We start from the raw sequence: 24,111 nt of genomic DNA, 5'->3' as shown, positions 1-24,111 counted from the left end.
CAGGAGGTATTGTGATTGCAGAAAAAGAAAAGGGCAGAGCAAACAAACCAGGCCTACCAAGAACGGCAAGGGCCCAAAATCTGAAAGTCAAGCAGTGAGGACAGAGCACATCCGGGGTTAAAGGGGCACGAGGATATATAAAGCCAAGCCCAGGTCACTGGTGAGAGTGAGGGTCTTACCCAGGGAGGATAGAAGTTCAAAGTTCTCCAGCATCACATTCAGGTACAGCTGTCTCTGACCTTCATCAAGGAGGCTCCATTCCTCCCTGGAGAAGTACAGGGCAATGTCCTCAAAGGTCACGCCAACCTGTCAGAATGGAGACAATTGATTATTCAGAATTTTTTATTTATTTCCTTTTTGTACTTTAGTTGTAATTCCAATTTGGTCCTGGGAGTGTGTCTGGGTAGCATCCACTTACTCCGCAGCCATTTTTAAACTCCCAGAATTGAGACTACTGAGACCAAAGCTGTCTTTCTGAGAACCCACAATCCTACTCCTTACACAGCTTCCCACCCTCAACCTCCTCCAGGGCTCCCCAGTTTAGTGTGCACACCAGGCCCTAATGCCACTGCAGGCTGCTCTCTCATCACAGTCCCATTACTCACTGTTACTGCCCTCAGGTACAGCAGAGGGTTTGGGGCCTGGGAGGGCATGCATCTAAGCTCTGGGCCATGCCTGCAGGGCCCCAGCCTTCCTGCCAAGCTAGTCTCCCAGATCATGCCTCCAGGACGAAACCAAACCAGGGCTTAGGCTTCCCCCTTATGTCTCCACCCCAGGTCCCCAGCACCATCAGCTCACACGTCCTCTTTCTCTAGATGTGCTCACCACTGTGTAATGTCTACCTCCTTCCTATCTTCAGACCCCAAGTTCACTCCCTCAGCTCTGTCTCCTTCCTACTCCATCCCATTAAACCAACCATGAACTTGGCATGTGGTATCCCAGAGTGCTTGTACTGCAGCCTGAGGCTGAACCACTCGTCCTCTGAGGGTCTCCACAGCCCGAAAAGCCCCAATGAGTCTGTGACGTCCTCCCTGCCGCCTCTGATCTGTCCGCCAATCCTCACAGCCCACACCCTCAGGGAACCTCAGATGCCAGTCAGCCCTGTCCTCTCCGCCCTGCACTGGCTGTGCCTCAGAAGCCACAACGCTCCTCTCCCCTCCGCCTTCCTCACGGTCCTCCACGCGGACTGAGCTGCAGGACGGGACAGGCGCCCGCACCCGGGCGGTCCTGTTCGGTGTGAGGAGGCGGCGAGGGCCCGGGGGACGCGCACTCACCTCAGCCCCGCGCCTCTGGGCGGGCGCCGCCATCGGACTTTGTGTGCGGAGCCCGGGGGCAGCGGCGGGAGAAGCGGCCGACGCGGGAATGGCGGTGCCTGTCGGGGCCATGGAGCTTCACCCGGGTGGGGACCCCGAGGTTCACACTCGCGCGTGTGCTGTGTGCACCCCGACTCTCGCGCCTTCCCAGTCGGGACATCTCTGATCTGGAACCTCCATAGCTGGGTGGAGTCAAAATGCCCGCAGAGAGGATGCCGGAAGTCCCGCCCCTTCGACTTAAGCTTCGCTGGAAACACCTTTTCTGACCTTTCATTGGCTAAGCTGTTGTATTCCACGCAGGGTGTTCTGGGTAATGTAGTCATTGAGTCCAAGAAAGTGATCAGGGTTTTTCCCCCCCACATCACTCCTGTAGAAAACACGGAGATCATCACTGCAGGGGTATGAAATGTCACGTCCTCAGGAGAGACATCTGGAATATGGTTAAAGAAAGTTGTCATCTTTTCTTGGTCAAGAGTTAAGCCGGCATGGCCAATGTCACTGAATGGTTTAGTGTTGACCAGTGAACTGGGAGGCCATGGTTCAATTACCTGTCAGGGTGCATGCTCATTTCAAGCTTGATCCCCAGTAGGAAGCATGCAGGAGGCAGCAAATCAAGGATACTCTCCCCTCATTGTTACTCTGTCTCTCCATCTATCTTCTCCCTCCCTATCTCTGAAATCAATGTTTTAAAAACCATATTTAAAAGCACACACACTTTATCTGTGATCCATATATAGCACTCATAATTACAGAGGAATGCCTGCATGAAAGAGTATGAAAAATTTTATCATATAGATGACCTACTTACACCATCGTATATGTATTTGACAAATATAACACAAGAATGGAGGCCCAGCCTTTGAAATAGAAAAGATGAAGGAACTCTTTTGTTTCATTATAATTTTAACATCAATTAGAATAAATACATTTTGGAAAAAGTGGGAGAATTTGTGAACAAAAAAGGGCCACATTAAACCTGACAAGCTCCATGGAGGCCTGAGTGGTAGCCTTACCAACTCAGAGACCTAGGGTAACCACACAGGATAGTCTGAAATTAAAATTTTCTAACTAAAAGCAATTCATAGTGATAGTCACATCCTTGAGTATTTTTCCCTAACAAATGTCAATCTTCACCTTAACTGAGCCCATCTCTAATCTATTTACATCTTGGATAACATTACCGGTTAACATGCTTTTGGAATTAACAAATAATTTCCTCTTCTCACCACCCCCACCCTTCAAACCACAAACACTGCAACAGTTTCCCCCTCCTCGTTACTGTTATCATGTTAATTGCTGACTGTTAGCTATCCTGTACCTCCTAGAAGCAAAGACTAGCTATGGTTATAGGAAATATTAATCATCCCATGTTAACTGTGATTGCCTCTTTCTGGTTACAGAAAGGACTTTCTAACCTGCTAGGAGTTTTATACCCCCTGGAACTGGGGGTCAACCTTGGACCTGGGAGTGAACCTTAGAAAGTGATCCATTCTCACTGAAGAACTGCCTATTATCATGGAAAGACTAACGATCTTGTTGCCCAAACAATGGGGTCCCACCAGAGCCCCCATTGCCTCCTTCACCATGCTTATAATCTCTACTTCCTTATGTAACCTTTTTAAAAATTATATATTTTTATTGATTTCAGAGAGAAAGGTATTGATTTTAGAAGGAGAGACGGAAACATCAATGATGACAATCATCCATTGCTGCCCCCTGCACACCCCACACTGGAGACCCAGTGATTCCCTCACATGTCCCCTGCCAGGGAATTGAATCCTGAGCCACGCCTGACAGGCATCCTTATGTGATCTTTGTCCTACCCCACATAAGCAGCTGGCGTACGTGGGTGGCGGAGCAGATTTTATGGATGACCTGCTACCCTCTCGTATTGCTGGCAGTATTGGAATAAATGTTCATCTATGATTCAACCCTGTCTCTGCTTAATCGGCTCAAGTAGTGACAAGCTGACGAGACCCATTGGTTGTGCAGTTGCATACCCACCTATGGAAAAGAAGCATGTGTCTATCATTTTTTGTCCAATCCTAGAGGTCACTCCTCCCTCTTCTTTCTCCTGCCGCCCTAATGTATCACCCATGTATTTCACGTTAACCCCGTTATGCCTCCTCTTTTGCTTGTAATGTGTAAAATAAGTGCAAAATTGCCATTTTTCAGAGCATTGTACCATACCATTAGGAATTTTCTTTCCGGCAACTGTCATCAGTTGGATCAAATAATTTCAAAAACAATTCTTACATGTTTGGAAGTTTGGTAAATTGACAAATTGCATTCTGACAAAGTCATTGGTGTTTTTGTTGTTGTTGTTTTGGTTTTTTTGGTGTTTTTGTTTATGTGAAAATGCTATTATAATTAGCGTACTGACAGGGAATTTTTCCTTTACAGACATATTTATGATGAAAGGTTAGATGACATTTTAGACAATCTCAATGTGATCACATATTGAGTGTAGTTAATGAGCCTTAGCTGGTTCTAGTAAATAGAATTAATCTACCACATTCTTGTTCAGAGTGGGCCACCAGCACAGGACAGTTTCACACCCTGCGGCAATCTGATTTCTAGACTTAAACTCCTTTGGCACCCCTCCTGGAACCCCAAGGGGATCTGTGTGTTTATGGGGACCAAAGGAGCCCCCCGGACTCGCTCCTCTTCTTAGTCTGTCTGTTGAAAAAGGTTGACGATATGCCAACGTGAAAGGGATAGTCAATTTATCAGAGCGCAAATTCCACTCCATTTGCTGGGCAAGGCAACAAGTCAGGGTCCCCCATAACACCACCAGACATCAGCAGGGGGCATCAAAAGTGCAGCATGACTGGATTCTGAGGATACTCAGACATTTACGCTTCTGGATAAATTTCTCATGAACTCCGAAGACTTTTGTTTCCCCACTTGAGAGGCAGGAGGTATAGTTAACGTTGGAGGATGGCTGGATTGTTTTGGGGGGAAAGGGGGTCTTAGCTCTTTACCTTCTGTTGAATGGGAACAACAGGGCAAGACTTACAGTTTCCTCCTGATACTGAGAGAACAAAACAGAGGCTCTAAACAAACCCCCTTTCCCAGTACTGGGAGCAAAAGTCTTAAACTGTTCCACAAACCCCCTTTTTCCAGTACTGGGAACAAAGGCCTTAAACTGTTCCAGGAAACAGCTCTGAGCAACAGGTGCTAACAATTAAGAAAAATAGGAGGTAGGGTTATCAGATAAGAACAACTGACTAAGTCAGGAGGTCTATTGTAAAACTTACTGCAAACAAGCCCAGTTCCTCTTTAGAAATTCCCCGAATTACATTGTACCCCGCCCCAGGTTATAGTTTTCGCCTTTATAAGCTTGTAAGACTCTGCATTGGGCCTTCAACTCCTCTGCTCCTGCGTGAGTCACGAGTTGAGCCCCAGCGCGCTGGAATAAAGCCTCTTGCTGTTTGCATCAAGTGACGCCTCCTGCGGTTGATTGGGGTTGCCGTCGATTCGTGGGACAGAGTAAGGGTCTCCTTTTGGGGGTCTTACAATACCAGGCAAGTACATATTCCATCCTGTTACTGTCTGAGGTCCATCCTTATGGGAATGGGACCACTTGGGCTTCTATCCTTCCTGCCCCGCAAGCATTAACAGTTGCTTTTATTTACGGTGCCTACAGGATATTTAATCCATTCAACTCAGGTATTTATTCCCTTATATCCTACTTGGATTTGCATGGTGGTGGCAGTGGTCTAGGGGATCTTGTCCTGTGACATCTACTCCTAAATCTAGTCCAAGCCAATCTTTTTACCTAAAGGCTGAAATATCCAAGTCATTCAAGTTATTTTTAACCAATAAATTTGCTGGGTCAGCATGATCTGGATTGTACACCTTTCCCCAGCCCACATTGCAAGCCCCTACAATTTGCCAGATCCCTAAAGCAAATAGAACTCAGTACATGATGATTATTAAGACAGCTCAGTCTTTGGGGTCAGTTTCAAGTGGATATGTCCTGGTATGGCTATTCAAGTTGAGGTGTGTCTGCCCTTAATCCGTGTACAATGGGTCCAACCTGGCTTTGCAGTCTGAACAGCAGTCTCTGTGATAAGCAAGACAAGATAGGGTCTTTGCCAGGAGGGTTCCAACTTGCTTCCCTTCCAAGTCTTCATTAGAAGAAATGTAGTCTCCAGGTCCATGAGGATGAACCGGAAACTCAAGAGGGGGCCATGGGTCAGGAGGCCTTTTAACCAGAGAGAGATTAAAGTAGAAGAGATACCCAGTACCTAGTTCTTAAGAAATTGGTTCCTAGTCTCCACTGTAGGAAGATCTTGTGGCGTTCCAGGGCCTATTGGAATCACCTACAACCAACTCTAGGTAAAAATAAACACAACTTGTCTTAATATTTAAAGCCTAGGAAGGCAGTCAAACTCATTCTACCAAAAGATTATATAGCACTCAATTTAGAGTTGAAGATGGCTGCCAATGGGAAGGCAGACTGCAAGATAGTGTGTGAATGAGAGAACGAAAGAAGAGTGTGTGGTCGCTCGGGGAGTGTTTATTTGTGAGTTGAGGGACAGCTATACTCCAAGGGACTATTGGGGATTGCCAGACGAGGTTCCTGACAGGGCAGCCTCCACTGCTGCTGAAATCCCTTCCGGAGCAACGGGCTCTGACGCGGAGACCACGCCATCTTGAAGGGGAGAGTGGATGTTATTGGAAGCCTAAAAATCCCAGGAATCTACAACAACAATACCCAGCGAACAGCTGCAAACCCAGGAACACCAGTCCCCAATCAGCAGCGTGAACACGTGGATTCGGAGGAGCTCTGCACCTTCTCATGGAAAGGTCAGATTTTGCCTATGAGAAGGAGAGAGAGAACTTCATAACCAGATACCCGGAGAAAAGAGATCATGGGAAGACAAAAGAAACAGCCCACATTTGAAAGAAAAGGAGGCAACACCAGGAAAGGAAGTAAGTGAAATGGAGGCAAACAACCTGTCAGAGAAAGAATTCAGAGAAATGATCATAAGGTGGCTGAAAAGACTGGAAGACAAATTCAACAATATGTGTAAAAACCAAGAGGAAATGAAGAAGAACCAAGGGGAAATGAAAAATGACATCACTGCTATAAAGAACTCAACAGAAAGCACCAACAGTAGACAACTAAAAGACAAAACGGACATCATCCAGAACCATAGGAAGGCTGGCTGAGTGGAAATTCTACAATTAGAAGGAAAGAGAAAAGCACACTGAGACTCAGATGAGGAGCGAAGGTGCAGAAGTAAAGTGCAGAGGTACAAAGGCTGGAGCAAGGAAAGGGGCTGGCAACTGAGTACGCGGTTATCTTTTTCAATCAGGAGGGAGACACAAGCTCCCAACTGCTCTGAACTCCAGTTCCAGGCGAGATTCTGGGGACCCAGACTCATATGGGGAGAAACTGGACCTTTTGGCATTGGGCCGGAACACGAGGGCGACTTTCTCTCAGAGGTGCTTGCAGTGATTACTGTGGGACACTAAGACCTGGGGGCCTCTTAGGGCAAGGCTGACAGTCAGCCATTGCTGTTTGCTCCGCCCTGTTGATTCCCTGAGACCCCTCCCCACCCAAGCTGTGCATAGAGGCTTTTGCATATGAATGGCCTGGCCCATAACAATCTATAATAACCTAACAAACTGCAGCAGGGTCAGAGAGCCCCAGAACTTCCAAAACAAGGGCCAAGGCTCCACAGCACCTTGCACTGCTTCACAGCTGGGCCTCATCTGGGCACCTCCAAAACCCAAAGAAGAGGAATCTGCAGATGTCTGCATAGCTCCTGCTGGGTGGCCTTGGGCAGAGGCTAAATTTGCAACCCCTTGGAGATCCAAAAGCCAGTGTACCCAGTGGTCAGAGTGGGACCATCCAGATTACAACTCCTCTGATCCATAAGGGACATACTCAGGGGGCAGACTCAGTGATCACTAAAGCCCCACTGAAGCAAGTCTTGCCCCATAAGGTTGTCTCCACCACAGAAGTTCTTCCATTGTAGACACAACTGATCCTCACAGTCAATTGGCCTGGAGGTCAATTCCTTCCAGTGATACCAACAACAATCAAGGCTTAACTACAACAAGACTGTGCACACAGCCTACAAAGAGGTGCACCAAGAGTGTCCACCTCAGGTAACTGGGGAGGCTGAGCCACTGGGCCCAATAGGACACCTAGCACACGAAACCACTTTATCAACACAGGGAAGCAGCCAAAATAGGGAGACAAAGAAACAGTTCACAAATGACAGAAATGGAGGAAAGCAAACTACTGAATATAGAGTTCAAAACTACAGTTATAAGGTTACTAAAGAATCTTCTAGAAACCACCGATAAATTTAGTGAGACCCTTGAGGATATGAAAAAGGACCAACTAGAAATTAAGCATACACTGACTAAAATAAAGAATAATATACAGAGATCCAACAGCAGACTAGAGGATCCCAAGAATCAAGTCAAAGATTTGAAATATGAAAAAGCAAAAAACACCCAACCAGAAAAGCAAAAAGAAAAAAGAATCCAAAAATATGAAGATAGTGTAAGAAGCCTCTGGGACTACTTCAAGCATACCAACATCTGAATTATGGGGGTGCCAGAAGAAGAGAGAGAGCAAGATATTGAAAACCTTTTTGAAGAAATAATGACAGAAAACTTTCCCCACCTGGTGAAAGAAATAGACTTACAAGTCCAGGAAGCACAGAGAACCCCAAACAAAACGAATCCAAAGAGGACCACACCAAGACACATCATAATTAAAATGCCAAGGGCAAAAGACAAAGAGAGAATCTTACAAGCATCAAGAGAAAAACAGTTAGTTACCTACAAGGGAGCACCCATACGATTGTCAGCTGATTTCTCAACAGAAACTATGCAGGCCAGAAGGGAGTGGCACAAAATATTCAAAGTGATTAATAGTAGGAACCTACAACCAAGACTACTCTACCCAGAAAAGCTATCATTCAGAATTGAAGGTCAGATAAAGAGCATCACAGATAAGAAAAAGCTAAAGGAGTCCATCACCGCCAAACCAGTATTATATGAAATCCTGAAGGGTATTCTTTAAGAAGAGGAAGAAGAAGAAAAAGGTAAAGATATAAATTATGAACTATAAATACATATCTATCAACAAGTGAATCTAAAAATCAAGTGAATAAAAAATCTGATGTACAGAATAAACTGGTGAATATAATAAAATCAGGGGCATAGAAAGGGAGTGGACTGACAATTCTCGGGGGGAAAGGGGTGTGGGGAGTGTGGGAAGAGACTGGACAAAAATCATACACTTATGGATGAGGACAGTGTGTGTGTGTGGGTAAGGGCAGAGGGTGGGGTGGGTACCGGGTGGAGGGGAGCTATGGAGGGAAAAAAGAAGAACAACTGTAATAATCTGTACAATAAAGATTTATTAAAACAAACAAACAAACAGTAGACTAGAAGAAGCAGAGGACTACATCAGTGAGCTAGAAGACAAGGTAGGAAAAAATACCCAAGCAGAGCAGCTTCTAGAAACAAAAATTAAAAAGCAGGAGAGCCTAAAAGAACTTTGGGACAAAGTGAAATGAAACAACATCTACATAATAGGGGTGCCAGAGAAAGAAGAACAAAATAGGTGGGATCTCAATACCAGACATCAAGCTGTATTACAAAGCGACTGTTCTCAAAACAGCCTGGTACTGGCACAAGAACAGACATACAGACCAATGGAATACAATAGAGAACCCCAAAATCGACCCAAACCACTATGCTCAATTAATATTTGACAAAGGAGGCATGAACATACAATGGAGTCAAGACAGTCTCTTCAATAAATGGTGTTCGGAAAATTGGACAGATACATGCAAAAAAAAAAAAAAGAAACTAGACCACCAACTTACACCATACACAAAAATAAACTCAAAATGGATAAAGGACTTAAACATAAGACAGAAAACCATAAAATACTAGAGGAATCTACAGGCAGCAAAATCTCACATATGCTGAAGCAATATCTTCACCAATACTGCTCCTAGGGCAATGGAAACTAAAGAGAAAATAAGCAAATGGGACTACATTTAAAAAAAAAAAAAAAGCTTTGGCACAGCAAAAGAAACCATCAACAAAACAAGGAAGACCACTGTATGGGAGAACATATTTGCCAATGTTATCACCAATAAAGGTTTAATCTCCAACATTTACAGGGAACTCATACAACTTAATAAAAGGAAGATAAATGATCCAATTAAAAAACTGGGCAACGGGCTCTAACTGGTTTGGCTTAATGGATAGAGTCAGCCTGCAGACTGAAGGGTCCTGGGTTCGATTCCAGTCAAGGGCACATGCCTGGGTTGCAGGCTTGATCCCCAGTAGGGGGGCATGTAGGAGGCAGCCAATCAATGATTCTTTCTCATTGATGTTTCTAACTCTCTCTCCCTCTCCATTCCTCTCTGAAGCCAATACAAATATATGTTGTTGTTTTTTTTAAAAAAAGGGCAACAGACCTAAATAGATACTTTTCAAAAGAAGACATAAGGAAGGCCAAGAGACATATGAAAACATGCCCAAAGTCATTAATTTTCCAAGAGATGCAAATCAAAACAAAAATGCGGTACCATCTCACACCTGTCAGAATGGCTATCATAAACAAATCAACAAATGATAAGTGCTGGCGAGGATGCGGAGAAAAAGGAACCCTCGTGCACTCTGGTATAGCCAATGTGGAGAACAGTATGGAGTTTCCTCAAAAAACTAAAAATGGAACTCCCATTTGACCCAGTAATCCCACTTCTCGGAATATACCCTAAGAAACTAGAAACACCAATCAGAAAGGATATATGCACCCCTATGTTCATAGCAGCGCAATTTACAATAGCTAAGATTTGGAAACAGCCTAAATGCCCATCAGCAGATGAGTGGATTAGAAAACTGTGGTACATCTACACAATGGAATATTATGCTGCTATAAAAAAGAAGGAATTCTTACCATTTGCAGCAGCATATATGGAACTGGAGAGCATTATGCTAAGTGAAATAAGCCAGGCAATGAAAGAAAAATACCACAACCTCACTCATTTATGGAAAATAAAGAACATTATAACCTGATGAATAAAAAGATAGATACAGAGGCAGTAAACCATCGAACAGACTATCAAATTACAGAGGGAAGGCTGGGGAATGTTGGGGAGAAGGGTAAAGAGATCAACCGAAGGACTTGTATGCATGCATAAAGCTCAACCAATGGACACAAGACATGGGGGAAAGGGGGATGCAGGCATGCGACAGGGGCTAGGAGAGGCTGGGGGAAGGTCAATGGGGAAAAAAAGAGATATATGTACTACTATTTACAATTCTTTAAAGAATAAAATAGTTGCCCTGCCATATAGACAAGTTAAAAAAAAAAGATTATATAGCACTCAAAGTGACAAGAGGCTATTAAACACAAACATAAGCTAGTAAAACTTCAGTTCCCATAACTAAGTTTTTTGGATATCTGATTAATATAACATATAATAATTTATACAACTTTTGCTTTAGAAAAGCAATAAGCAAAATAAGGTTCATTTTCTAACTTCATTTGTCCTTGAGTGGGGTCAGCAAATGACACTAATTGAATTTCTGCTATTAGTTTCCCTAAGTACATTGATATAAGCTATTTACTCTCTGTTTAGGGAGAAAAAATGAAAATCATTTATTCTTAAGTGTCCTTGGTTGAGGGAAGATAGGATTTACTAAATGGCTACAAATTGCTGTTCAACTATTTTAATTTCCCTATTCTACTTATTCTGGCTTATTGGCCTGTGTCATTTATTCAATTTTTTAAACTTTTTTTATATAAACATTCTATAACTTTTACAATTTTTTTTTTAGAAATCTTATAAGTTTCAGAAATAACCAGCTTTAGAAACCATTTTCTTTCTCCTTCAAAATGCATTTTCGTGCTTCATGCTTTTCTATTATACCAAAATCATAATTAATTTTCACAATTTTTGAATTTTTAACCCTTAGAAACTTTAATTTTTAGGTAGCATGTAATTAATATTCCTCTGATTAGAAATACATTCACATTTTAAGATTATCTACACTACTAAAAGAGAAACATGCAAATTGACCTCACTCTGCTATGCCCACCAGCCAATCAGGAGTGAGTATGTAAATCAATCCAACAAATATGGCGGCGGCCATGGAACTGGAGTGAGCAGGAGGCTTGGGTTGCCCCTGGTTACGGAGAAAGCCAAGCTTCCAGCCTGCCCTGGCCGCACCTCAAGGAGTGGCTTGGCGCCTGGGTTACTGGGGGAGATCCAGGCTTCCAGCCCGCCCTGGCCTCCGCTCAAGGAGGGGCTGGGACCTGGATCACTGGGGGGCGTGGCAAGCCTGAAAACGGCCCTCAGCCCCACACCCAGGCTGACCAGGCACCCCAGTGGGGACCCCCACACTGAAGGGGGTGTGGCCAGCCTGAAAACAGCCCTCAGTCTCTCACCCAGGCTGTCCAGGCACCCCAGCGGAACCCCCCCCCCCAACTCTGAAGGGGGTGTGGCAAGCCTGCAAACAGCCAGCAGCCCTTCACCCAGGCTGGCCAGGAACCCCAGCGGGAACCCCCACCATGAAGTGGGTGTGGTCAGCTTGAAAACAGACCTCAGCCCCTCACCCAGGTTGGTCACGCCCCCCCAGTGGGTACCCTTACCCCATGGGGGCATGTCCGGCCTGCAAACCACCACACGCCCTTCACCCAGGCTGCCCCACACCCCAAGGGAACCCCCACCCTGATTTGGGACACCCTTTTGGGCAAATCAGTTGGCCCCAACCTGTGCACCAGGCCTCTATCTATACTAATAAAAGGGTAATATGCTAATTAGACTGGAAGACCTTCCAGGAGACCTTTCGGACATTCTTCTGGACAAAGCCATGGTGGCGGGGCCAAGGTAGAGGTGGTTAGAGGCCAAGAGGGGAGGGCAGTTGTGGGTGATCAGGCCAGGATGGGACAGCAGTTGTGGGTGATCAGGCCTGTGGGGGGGGCCATTGGGAGTGATCAGGATGGTGGGGGGGTGAAGTTGGGGTTGAGGAGGCCAGTGGGGAGGGCAGATGGGGACGAGCAGGCAAGCAGCGGGGTCAGTTGGGGGCAAGCAGGCCAACGGGGGGGGGCATTTGGGGGCGAGTAAGCTGGCACAGGGGACAGTTGGGGGCGATCAGGCTGGTGGGGGGGTGCAATTGGGGGCGAGCAGGCTGGCAGTCAGAGTGGTTAGGGGCAACCAGGCAGGCAGGTAGGTGGCAGTGAATGTGGGAAAACTTTATCCACCAGCAATCAGCAGTCCTGGATTGCGAGAGGGATGTCCAACTGCCGGTTTAGGCCTGATCCCTGTAAACAGGCAGGACATTATTCGAGGGGTACCAGATTGGAGAGGAGGAAGGCCAGGCTGAGGGACAGCCCCCCACCCCCCGTGCAAGAATTTTGTGCACTGGACACTAGTCCTATATAATAAAGAGGTAATATGCAAATTGACCATCACTCCAACACAAGATGGTCGCCCCCATGTGGCCAAAGATGGCCATCACAAGATGGCCATCAGGAAGGGCAGATGTGGGCAATCAGGCCAGCAAAGTTGGGAGGGACCAGGTCTGCAAGGGAGGGCAGTTGGGGGCAATCAGTCCAGCAGGGGAGGGCAGTTAGGGGTGACCGGGCTGGCAGGAAAGGGCAGTTGGGAGGGACCAGGCCTGCAAGGGAAGGCAGTTGGGGGCGATCAGGGCTGCAGAGGAGGTCACTAGGGGGATTTACATAATGTAGATATTTAAATGTATGAGATTCAATTCAGACAAATGAGACTTCACAAATTTTTGTATACTATTGTTAAGACATAACTAAAAAAACACATTTCCTACACATCTAAGAAAAGTCTCACATGTGAACTCATATGTGCAGAGCAAATTTAGAAATTTGGCTGAGAGCTATCTCATGTTAATTGCACTCATAATGTCTTTCTTCAGTGTGAATTCGGTGATGATACTGGAGACTATAATTCCTTGCAAACGATTTCCCACATTCACAGCATTTATAAGGCTTTTCTCCTGTATGAAGTCTCTGATGACGATGAAGAGCAGTGCTCCAGGTAAAAGATTTTCCACATTCACTGCATTTATAACACTTTTTTCTAGTGTGAATTCTCTGATGACAGTGAAGGGCAATGTGAGTGGTAAAAGATTTCCCACATTCACTGCACACATGAGGCCTTTCTCCAGTGTGCAATCTCTGATGACCTTGAAGGGAAATGCTGGTGGATAAAGTTTTCCCACATTCACTGCATTTATAAGAGTTTGCTCCAGTGTGAACACGCTGATGACGAGAAAGGAGAGTGCTATAAATAAAAGATTTTCCACATTCCCTGCATTTATAAGGCTTTTCTCCAGTGTGAATTCTGTGATGAAGACGAAGGTCAGCGCTCCTGGGAAAAGATTTCCCACATTCCTGGCACTCATAAGGCCTTTCTCCAGTGTGTAATCTCTGATGATCTCGAAGGGCAGTGCTCCTGGTAAAAGATTTCCCACATTCACTGCATTTATAAGGCTTTTTTCCAGTGTGAACCCTCTGATGACAATGAAGGTCATCACTAGTGGGGAAAGATTTTTCACATTCCTTACATTTATAAGGCTTTTCTCCAGTGTGAATTCTCTGATGATGTTGATGAAGGTGACCTGTCGTGGTAAAAGATTTCCCACATTCACTGCATTTATAAGGCTTTTCTCCAGTGTGAATTCTTTGATGACAACGAAGGGTACTGCTCCAGGCAAAAGATTTCCCACATTCCTGGCACTCATAAGGCCTTTCTCCAGTGTGCATTCTCTGATGAACTCGAAGGGCAGTGCTCCTGGTAAAAGATTTCCCACATTCACTGCATTTATAAGGCTTTTCTCCAGTGTGAACTCTCTGATGAAGATGAAGGTCAGTGCTCCTGGGAAAAGATTTCCCACATTCACTGCACTCATAAGGCCTTTCTCTAGTGTGAACTCCTTGATGATCACAAAGGTCAGTGCTCCTGGTAAAAGACTTCCCACATTCACTCCCTTTATAAGGCTTTTCTCCCGTGTGGCTCAGTTGCTTGGGTGATATCCCATGCACCAAAAACATGCCGACTACATTCTTGGACAGGGCAAATGCTGGGTTTGCAGGTTCTATCCCTGGGAGGGGACATACAGGAGGCAGGCAATCAATGTTTTGCTCTCATTAAATTTTCTCACTATCCCTCTTCCTATTTTTATAAAAATCAGTTTCAAAATCTTAAAAACCAAGGAAGAGCATAGTTCAAATTAGCTAGGAGCTTTTGTTAAAAAAAAGAAAAAGTATTACCCCTGACTGTATGAACCACAAGGTATCTATCATATGATATGTTGGCAGATGACATGACTACATAGAGAAAAATGTCAAGATTCCACTATGAGCTTCTGAAATTAAAAAAAATTCAGAGCCCTGGCTAGGTGGCTCGCTCCTTGAAAGTGTGGTTCCAGCAGAAACCAGTTTGGCTCAGTGGATAGAGCGTCGGTCTGCGAACTGAAGGGTCCCAGGTTCGATTCCGGTCAAGGGCATGTACCTTGGTTGCGGGCACATCCCCGTTGGGGGGTGTGCAGGAGGCAGCTGGTCGATGTTTCTCTCCCATCGATGTTTCCAGCTCTCTGTCCCTCTCCCTTCCTCTCTGTAAAAAATCAATAAAATATATTATAAAAAAAAAAAAGGAAGTGTGGTTCCAGTACCCCGAGGTTGTGGGTTTGATCTCCCTTCAGGACATACACAGGGGACAGCCAATGAATGCATAGATGGGTGGAATAGCAGATTAATGTTTACCTCTCTATTTCTGTCTATCGCTATATCATTTCTTTCCCCTAACATTAATAAATGAAAATTTTGTAAAGGTTACAGGATGTAAAAGTCAACACACACACACACACACACACACACACACACACACACACACACATCAGTTTCATTTCTACACATTAACAATAAATTCTTTGATAGAGAAATGAAGAAAGTTGTCGAGTTTGCAATAGAATCAATAACAAACTACTCAGGAATAAGTTCCACCAAAATGGTAAAAGGTCTATACAGTGAATTCAAGACAGTGATGAAAAAATTGAAGAAAACAAAAACAAATGGAAAGACATCTGTGCTTTAGGATTTGAAATTTAATACCCTTATAATATCTATACTACCCAAAGCAATCTACAGATTAAAAGATATCCCAATAATAATTCCAATGGTATTTAACAAAGAAATAAAAACAGAATCTTGAAATGTGTGGAACCCAAAGACCTGGAATAGCAAAAGCAAACTTGAGCAAAAACAAACCTGGTGGCATCAAACTTCCTGACTTCATTCTATTACAAAGCCAAAGCAACCAAACAGTGTGATACTGGAATAAACACAGAAACACAGACCACCCGTCACAAAGGAATCCGCCAACCACGTTGCCTGGCAACTCAACCACCACCTGACAAGACCAACAGAACAGAACAGAGAAACCCGAAATAAACCCAGGCACATACATTCAAGTATCCATGAACAAAAACCACAAGACACACAAGAAAGAAAAGATAGTTTTTTCAATGAATGGTGCTGGTAAAAAATGAATATTCACAGGTAAAACAACAAAACTGAACACCACTGAACAAAATAAACTCAAACAGAATGAAATAATTAAATGACAATCCCAAAACTTAAAACTACTTCAAGCCCTACAAGGTTTGGCTCAGTGGATAGAGAGTTGGCCTGTAGACTGAAGGGTCCCAGATTCGATTCCAGTCAAGGGCACATGCCTGGGTTGCAGGTTCGGTCCCCAATGCGGGGCATGCAGGAGGCAGCTGATCAATGATTCTCTCTCATCATTGATGTTTCTATATCTCCCTTCCTCTCTGAAATCAATAAAAAATATTTAAAAAAACAAACACAAAACTACTTCAAGACAACCTAGAGCAGCGGTTCTCAACCTGTGGGTTGCGACCCCTTTGGAGGTCGAACGACCCTTTCACAGGGGTCGCCTAAAACCATTGGAAAACACAGATACTTATATATTACGATTCATAACAGTAGCAAAATTACAGTTATGAAGTAGCAACGAAAATAATTTTATGGTTGGGGGTCAGCACAACATGAGGAACTGTATTAAAGGGTCGTGGCATTAGGAAGGTTGAGAACCACTGACCCAGAGAAAAAGCTTTGGACATTAGCTTTAGACATGATTTTCTGGATATGACACCAACCACCAGGCAAAGAGGCAAAACTAAACAGTCTGAACTACAACAAATGCAAAAGCGTCTTCACATCACAAAAGCAATTAACAAAATGAAATTAAAAGGCAATCTACAGGATGGGAGAAAATACTTGCAAGTCATATGAACGTATTGTTTGGAGATATTGTGGATTCATTTCAGATCTCCTCAATAAAGCAAATATCCTGATATAGAAGGAAATTCACACAAGTATTTGGAGTACCAATTAAATAATAAAGACATGGTAACATTATATTGGAGGCTAATAAAAACACAACTACTCTGTGTGAAAAATATTTTATCAGTAAAGAGTGACAAGCTCAGGGAAATTCAGAGACCTAAAGTGACCACAAAGGATGGTCTGACATTAAAACTTTCTAAGTAAAAGCAGTTAATGACAGGTAGACATGTCCTCAGCTAGAATATTTACCAACAAAAGTCAATCTTTACCTTAACTGAGCCTATCATCTTCTGCATCTATGATAACATCCCTTTGGAATGTCAGAGTAACTTCCCTTTTTCGGGATTCCTCAGGGCACAACAAATGCACCATAGCAGAGAGTACAAATACTCCCATTGCTACGTTCATCATATTAATATTGATTATTAGCTATCCTGTACCCAACTATGTCAAAGATTTATCATTTTACATTTTGTCCAATTCCAGAAGTAGCCCTGCTTTGCTCTCTTCTGCCTCCTTAATCTGTCACCAACGAATTTCATGTAACACACTTATACCTGCTCTTTTGATTGTAATGTGCAAATCAAATAAGGTGCAAAACTGCCATTCTCAGGAGCATTATACCAATGCATTAAGATTTTGCTTCCCAGCAACTGTTGAAAGTTTGGACCAAATAAACTCACAAAAATTATTTCCAGGTTTGAATATTTCTTATGTTCACACTGGTAAACAGCATCTGAGCCTGCTGGAAAATGGCCACACCAAACTTCCTGAAGGCAGGATAGCCAAAAACATTGAATTTGTAAAAAAAAAACCAAAACCCCACAGCCCAGCTGTGGTGGCTCAGTGAAGTGAGTGTTGTCCCATGGACCAAGAGGTCCGAAGTTCATGGACCAAGATGTCCCAGGTTCAATTCCCAGTCAGGGCACATGTCTGGGTTTCTGGATCCATCCCCAGTAGGGGGCGTGCAGGAGGAAGCCAATCAATGCTTTTCCCTCATTATTGATGTTTCTATCTCTCTCTTTCCCTTCTTCTCTGAAGTCAATAAAATATATTAAAACAAACAAACAAACAAAAAACAAAATCCTCAAAATATCTGCAAAGCACAACTAAGCACATGCAAAAGGACGAGTCAGTAGCTGTATGTAATAAATAATTAATATATAAAATATAGAAGGTATGCAAGAGACACATTAACCAAAAAAATATATAGTTAAAAAATAAGCGATAAATATTAAAGACAGCTGAAACCGGTTTGGCTCAGTGGATAGAGCGTCGGTCTGCGGACTGAAAGGTCCCAGGTTCGATTCCGGTCAAGGGCATGTACATTGGTTGCGGGCACATCCCTGGTGGGGGGTGTGCAGGAGGCAGCTGGTCGATGTCGATGTTTCTAGCTCTCTATCCCTCTCCCTTCCTCTCTGAAAAAATCAATAAAATATGTTAAAAAAAAAAAAAAAAGCACCGAGTCACACTGACTAGGCTGTACATGCCAACTTTAAAAAAATATATATATATATATTAAAGACAAAGAGAGAATCTTAAAGGCAGCAAGAGAAAAGAAAACTGTTACCTATAAAGGAGTTCTCATAAGGCTGATACCTGATTTCCCATCAGAAACTCTACAGGCCAGAAGGGAATGGCATGAGGTACTCAAAGTAATGGAAAACAAGGATCTGAGATGAAGATTACTATATCCAGCAAGGATATCATTCAAAATAGACAGTCAAATAAAGAGCTTCCCAGACAAAAAAGGCTCAACGACTTTATCACCACCAAGCCAGCATTACAAGAAATGCTAAAGGGATTGCTCAGAAGAAGAAACAGAGAAAAAAATCTAGCCATACAGAATTAAAAATGACTATAAATAAGTATCTCTCAATAATAACTCTAAATAGTTTAATGTTCCAATCAAAAGCTGTAGGGTAACTGAATAGCTACAAAAACATGAACCAACTATATGTTATCTACAAGAGACCCACCTCAAAACAAGACACACACAGGATGAAAGTGAAGGGATGGAAAAAAAGTTTCCATGAAAATGGAAAACAAAAAATACCTGGAGTAGCAATACACGTATCTGACAAAATAGACTTTAAAAGCATCATGCTAAGCAAAATAAGCTAGTCAGAGAAAGATAAGTATCATATGATCTCATTCATTTGTGGAATATAATGAACAATATAAACTGATGAACAAAAATAGAGCCAGAGGGAAAAAAAATATTACAGAATAGAAGTAATCCTGTTCTTTGTAGATTTTTAGTATTTCCTACAACTTTGTGGTAATATTATTATACTTAAAATCCTTTTATTCTGAAATATTAATATCTACACTAATAAAAGAGTAAGATGCAAATTGACTGTACCTTCATGATGCCCACCAGCCAATCAGGAGTGAGTATGCAAATTAATCCAACAAAGATGGAGGGTTAATTTGCACATTCAGGCGTAGAGTGGCTGGGGGCAGGACGGGATGCCCTAGCTGCTCTGGGCCTCTGGGCAGCTTGGGAAGGTGGAAAGGTGGCTCTGGGACAGAGCAAAGGCAGAAAGCCGGCTCTGGGCCGGAGCGAAGGTGGTGCTGGCAGCCAGGAGAAGGAAGACCCATTCTTGCACGAATCATCATGCATCGGGCCTCTAGTTATTATGTAAAAGTTCATTTTTCTTGAGATAATAATGTTTATTTCATGTAACATTATTATATTTAAGATTGCTTTTCTTGAAATATTAAGGTACGTTGCATTATTATATTTAAACATTATTATATTTAAAATCATTTTTCTTGAAATAAAATTAAAAAAGTGAAAGAAAAAAAAAATTGGCTAGCCCGGGCAGATGTGGCTCGGTGAGTAAGTGTTAACCTATGAACTAGGTGGTCAGGATTCCATTTCCGGTTAGGAAACATGCCAGGACATGCAGGAGGCAGCCTATCAATGATTCTCCAATTTTAGTATATGTGCTGCCGAAGCGAGCACGCAATGATTCTCTTTCATCATTGATATTTCTATCTCTCTCTCCCTCACCTGTGCTCTTTGAAATCAATAAAAAAATATTTTTTAAAAATAGGCCAAAGATGTAGAGGCAATTTTTCCAAAAATATGTACAAATGACCAACAGGAATATAAAAAATGCTTTTCCTCACTAATCAAGGAGGAATCCATTAGGCTCCCTGCCACAATAACAACCCCAAATCCCTCCCTAGGAGTTCAGTACAGGAGGTACTGTGATTGCAGAAAAAGAAAAGGGCAGAGCAAACAAACCAGGCCTACCAAGAACAGCAAGGCCCCCAAAAACAGAAAGTCAAGCAGTGAGGACAGAGCACATCCTGGGTAAAGGGGCATGAGGATATGTAATGGCAAGTCCATGTCATTGGTACAAGTGAGGGTCTTACCCAGCGAGGATAGAATTTCAAAGTTCTCCAGCATCACATTCAGGTACAGCTGTCTCTGACCCTCATCAAGGAGGCTCCATTCCTCCCTGGAGAAGAACAGGGCAATGTCCTCAAAGGTCACACCAACCTGTCAGCATGGAGACAATTGATTATTCAGGTTTTTTTTTTCTTTTTTTTTTTGTATTTTAGTTGCAATTCCACTTTGGTCCTGGGAGTGTGTCTGGGTAGCACCCACTTACTCCGCAGCCATTTTTAAACTCCCAGAATTTAAACTATTGAAACCAAAGCTGTCTTTCTGAGAACCCACAATCCTACTCCTTACACAGCTTCCCTGCCCTCAACCTCCTCCTGGGCTCCCCAGTTTAGTGTGGACACCAGGCCCTAATGCCACTGCAGACTGATCTCTTATCACAGTCCCATTACTCACTGTTACTGCCCTCAGGTACAGCAGAGGGTTTGGGACCTGGGAGGGCATGCATCTAAGCTCTGGGCCATGCCTGCAGGGCCCCAGCCTTCCTGCCAAGCAATACCACTACCATCTCCCAGATCATGCCGTAAAGATAAAGACAACCAGGGCTTATGCTTCACCCTTAAGTCTCCACCCCAGGTCCCCAGCACCATCAGCTCATATGTCCTCTTTCTCTAGATGTGCTCACCACTGTGTAATGTCTTCCTTCTTCACACCCCAAGTTCACTCCCTCAGCTCTGTCCCCTTCCTACTCCATCCCAGGAGATCAACCATGAAATTGGACTATATGGTATCCGAGAGTGCTTGTACCATAGTCCAGCCGGATGCAGACCAAATCCAGTCCTCTGAGGGTCGCCACAGCCCGAAAAGCCCGGATTGAGGCTGTGACGTCCTCCCTGCAGCCTCTGATCTGTCCGCCAATCCTCACAGCCCACACCCTCAGGGAACCTCAGATGCCAGTCAGCCGTGTCCTCTCCGCCCTGCACTGGCTGTGCCTCAGAAGCCACAACGCTCCTCTCCCCTCCGCCTTCCTCACGGTCCTCCACGCGGACTGAGCTGGCGGACCTGACAGCCGCCCGCACCCGGGCGGTCCCGTTCGGTGTGAGGAGGCGGCGGGGGCCCGGGGGACGCGCACTCACCTCAGCCCCGCGCCTCTGGGCGGGCGCCGCCAACGGACTGTGTGTGCAGAGCCCGGGGGCAGCGGCGGGAGAAGCGGCCGCCGCTGGAACGGCGGTCCCTTTTCCGGTCATGGAGCGGGTCACCCGGGTGGGGACCCCGAGCTTGACGCCCGCGCCAGTGCTGTGTGCGCCACGACTCTCGTGCCTTCTCTGTCGGGGCATCTCCACTGGGACCCTGCGAGCTGGAGCCTCCACACAGGTAGCAAACGGAGTGTGCGTAGAGGCAAAATGCGCAGTGTGAGGGTGCCGGAAGTCCCGCCCCTTAGCATTAAGCTTCGCTCTAAACACTTATTCTGACCCTTGATTGGCTAAACTGTTGGTATTCCACGCAGGGTGTTCTGGGTAATGTAGTCATTGAGTCCAAGAAAGGGATCTGCGTTTTTTTCCCCACCACATCACTAGGGTGACCAGAAGTCCCGCTTTTGGCCGAACAGTCCTGCCAAAAGCGGGATGTCTGGTCACCTTACACATCACTCCTGTAGAAAACACGGAGATCATCACTGCAGGGGTATGAAATGTCACGTCCTCAGGAGAAACATCTGAAAAATGGCTAAAGAAAGTTGTCATCTTTTCCTGGCGAAGGGACTTGAGTCCATGTTGTTGAAAGGAGATAACCTGGCCTGGCCAATGTCACTGAATGGTTTAGTGTTGACCAGTGAACTGGGAGGTTATGGTTCAATTACTTGTCAGGGTGCATGCCCATTTTGATCTTGATCCCGAGTAGGGAGCTTGCAGGAGACAGCGGATCAATGATTCTCTCTCATCATTGATGTTTCTCTGTCTCTCCCTCTCCCTTCTCCCTTCCTTTCTCTGAAATCAATTTTTAAAAACCCATATTTAAAAGCACACACACATTATCTGTGATCCAAATATAGTAGTCATAATTACAGAGGAATGCCTGCATTAAAGAGTCTGAAAAATTTTATCACGTAGATGACCTACTTACACTATGGTATATGTATTTGACAAATATAACCCAGGAATGTAGGCCCTGCCTTTGAAATAGAAAAGTTGGAACTCTCTGATTTCATTATAATTTTTACTTCTATTGACATACATAAATTTTGGCCCTGGCCAGTTTTGCTCAGTGGATAGAGCATCAACCTGCAAACTGAAGGTTTGATTCCAGCCAAGGGCACATGCCTGGGCTGCGGCCTCCATCCCTGGTGGGGGGCATGCAGGAGGCAGCTGATCAATGATTCTTTCTCATCATTGATGTTTCTATCTCTCTCTCCCTCTTCCTTCCACTCTGAAATCAATAAATATATTAAAATAAATAAATTTTGGAAAAAGTAGAAGAGTTTGTGAACAAAAAAGGGCCACATATTAAACCCTACTTGATCCCTGGAGGCCTGAGTGGTGGCCTTACCAACTCAGAGACCTAGGGTAACCAAAAGGGATAGTCTGAAATTAAAATTTTCTAACAAAAAGCAATTCATAGTGAGTCATTACATCCTTGAATAGTATTTTTGCCTAACAAACATCAATCTTCACCTTAACTGAGCCTATCTCTAACCTATTTACATCTTGGATAACATACCTGATAACATGCTTTTGGAATGACAAATAATTTTCTCTTCTCTCCCCCTTCTCCCCTTAAAACCACAAACACTGAAAAAGTTTTCCCCATCTTGTTATTGTTATCATATTAATTGCTGACTGTTAACTATCCTGTACCTGCTAGGGGCAAAAATATAAATATTGGGGACTAGCTATGGTTATAGGAAATATTAATCATCCCATGTTAACTGTGATTGCCTCTTTCTGGTTACAGAAAGGACTTTCTAACCTGCCTGGGAGTTTTATATCCCCTGGACCTGGGGGTCAATCTTAGACCTGGGAGAATGTGGTCCATTCTCATTTAAGAACTGCCTATTATCATGGAAAGATTAACAACCTTGTTGCCCAAACAATGGAGTCCCACCAGAGCTCTCATTGCCTACTTCACCATGCTTGTAATGTCTACTTCCTTATGTTTTCTTTTTTTAAAACATTTTTAAATTGATTTCAGAAAGGAAGGTGATAGAGCCAAATTAATTTGATCCCATGAAGTCCTTTCTCTGTTGCTTTTGTTCTGTACCCGCCGTGCTGCCCCTCCCTGGAAACTGCGAGAATGTAATAGTTGCACATACCTGCCAATAGGAATGTAGAGAGGTGGACTCAGTCCACTTTAGGCAAACTGCCCAGTGTGCCCCTGTGTAACTGGACCCCTCATGCTGCCCCTGACCAATCACGGGGGCCATAAACGCTCTCCCTGCCCACTGCTTTGGACCCCCTTTAAAGCCTTTGTTCTGGCAAGAAAAGCCCTCTTTTTCCCCGGTGATTGCTGGAGATGAGAGCTCGTGCTAGCACGAATAAAGGTTCTCTTGCAGTTACAGCGGGCCTTGGCTCCTTCCTGGTGGGTTTCTGGGGATTCTGAACACTGGGCATAACATTTGGGGGCCCGTCCGGGATCCCCAAGCCCCCCGAGGGACCCCAAACCCGGAGAACCTGACTGGCCACGGTAGGTGTCTGTTTTGTCTTTTGTCTCTTGTGTGAGCTCAAATCTGAATTTCTAGCAGTGCCCGAAGCGGTCTAGGCGGACGCGCTGGAGGACCACGGGCGGGAGGAATCGGGAGACATCTTGATCCTCCTTCAGGAGGGACATGTATTCCCCTCAGGAGGAACATGTATTCCCCTCGAGCTTCTGGGACGAGGTGGGTCGCTCCCACCCTTTTGGTTTTGCTCCAAGGAACTCGCGCTGGAAGGCTTGTCTTAAGGATCCTCTGTTTGTGTGTGTTGATTTGTTTTTGTTTTGTTTTGTGGACTCTCTTGACGGATGCTATGGGACAGACTCAAACCACTCCTTTAAGCATTATGATTGAT

At 44.3% G+C, this 24,111-nt stretch overlaps 2 protein-coding genes across 4 annotated transcripts in view; both read right to left on the bottom strand.

Moving 5' to 3' along the window:
* The window catches only part of LOC307116662 (uncharacterized protein), a 34,633-nt gene extending 32,319 nt beyond the window's left edge, over positions 1 to 2,314 (bottom strand). The window contains exons 1-2 of one of the 2 annotated variants that reach the window (XM_079800808.1): positions 1,275 to 2,314; positions 180 to 306 (exon numbers count right to left, since the gene is read on the bottom strand). The gene's annotated coding sequence lies outside the window, so the exon portion shown is untranslated. Of the gene's footprint in view, positions 1 to 179; positions 416 to 1,274 lie in introns of those variants that run through there. The other variant, XM_079800809.1, reaches the window with a different exon arrangement.
* Positions 2,315 to 12,123: 9,809 nt separating this feature from the next.
* LOC307116672 (uncharacterized protein) lies at positions 12,124 to 21,630 on the bottom strand. 2 transcript variants are annotated; one of them, XM_079800824.1, is made up of 3 exons: positions 21,208 to 21,630; positions 20,101 to 20,227; positions 12,124 to 14,221 (listed from the first exon to the last, which is right to left on the bottom strand). In XM_079800824.1, the coding sequence occupies exons 1-3, from the start codon at positions 21,406 to 21,408 to the stop codon at positions 13,221 to 13,223; spliced, it is 1,329 nt and encodes a 442-aa protein (XP_079656950.1). In that variant the 5' UTR covers positions 21,409 to 21,630; the 3' UTR covers positions 12,124 to 13,220. The 2 variants fall into 2 exon arrangements, with proteins under 2 accessions (XP_079656950.1, XP_079656949.1); XM_079800823.1 differs by having other exon boundaries at positions 12,124 to 14,447; positions 21,208 to 21,628.
* Positions 21,631 to 24,111: the final 2,481 nt, after the last annotated feature.

Source organism: Cnephaeus nilssonii, assembly GCF_951640355.1.
Source record: "Cnephaeus nilssonii genome assembly, chromosome: 20".
In the NCBI taxonomy this organism is placed as follows: Eukaryota; Metazoa; Chordata; class Mammalia; order Chiroptera; family Vespertilionidae; genus Cnephaeus; species Cnephaeus nilssonii.
Note: the sequence above shows the minus strand (reverse complement) of the source record. Positions and strands in the feature narration are given on the sequence as shown.

Excerpts from the sequence above, each read along its gene's own strand:
- LOC307116672 (XM_079800823.1), bottom strand. The coding sequence starts at position 21,408 with ATGCCCCGACAGAGAAGGCACGAGAGTCGTGGCGCACACAGCACTGGC. Across the intron at positions 20,228-21,207 it reads CCCAGAGGCGCGGGGCTGAG|GTTGGTGTGACCTTTGAGGA; the intron begins GTGAGTGCGCGT and ends CCATGCTGACAG. Across the intron at positions 14,448-20,100 it reads TGAAATTCTATCCTCGCTGG|GGATAGAACCTGCAAACCCA; the intron begins GTAAGACCCTCA and ends GTCCCCTCCCAG.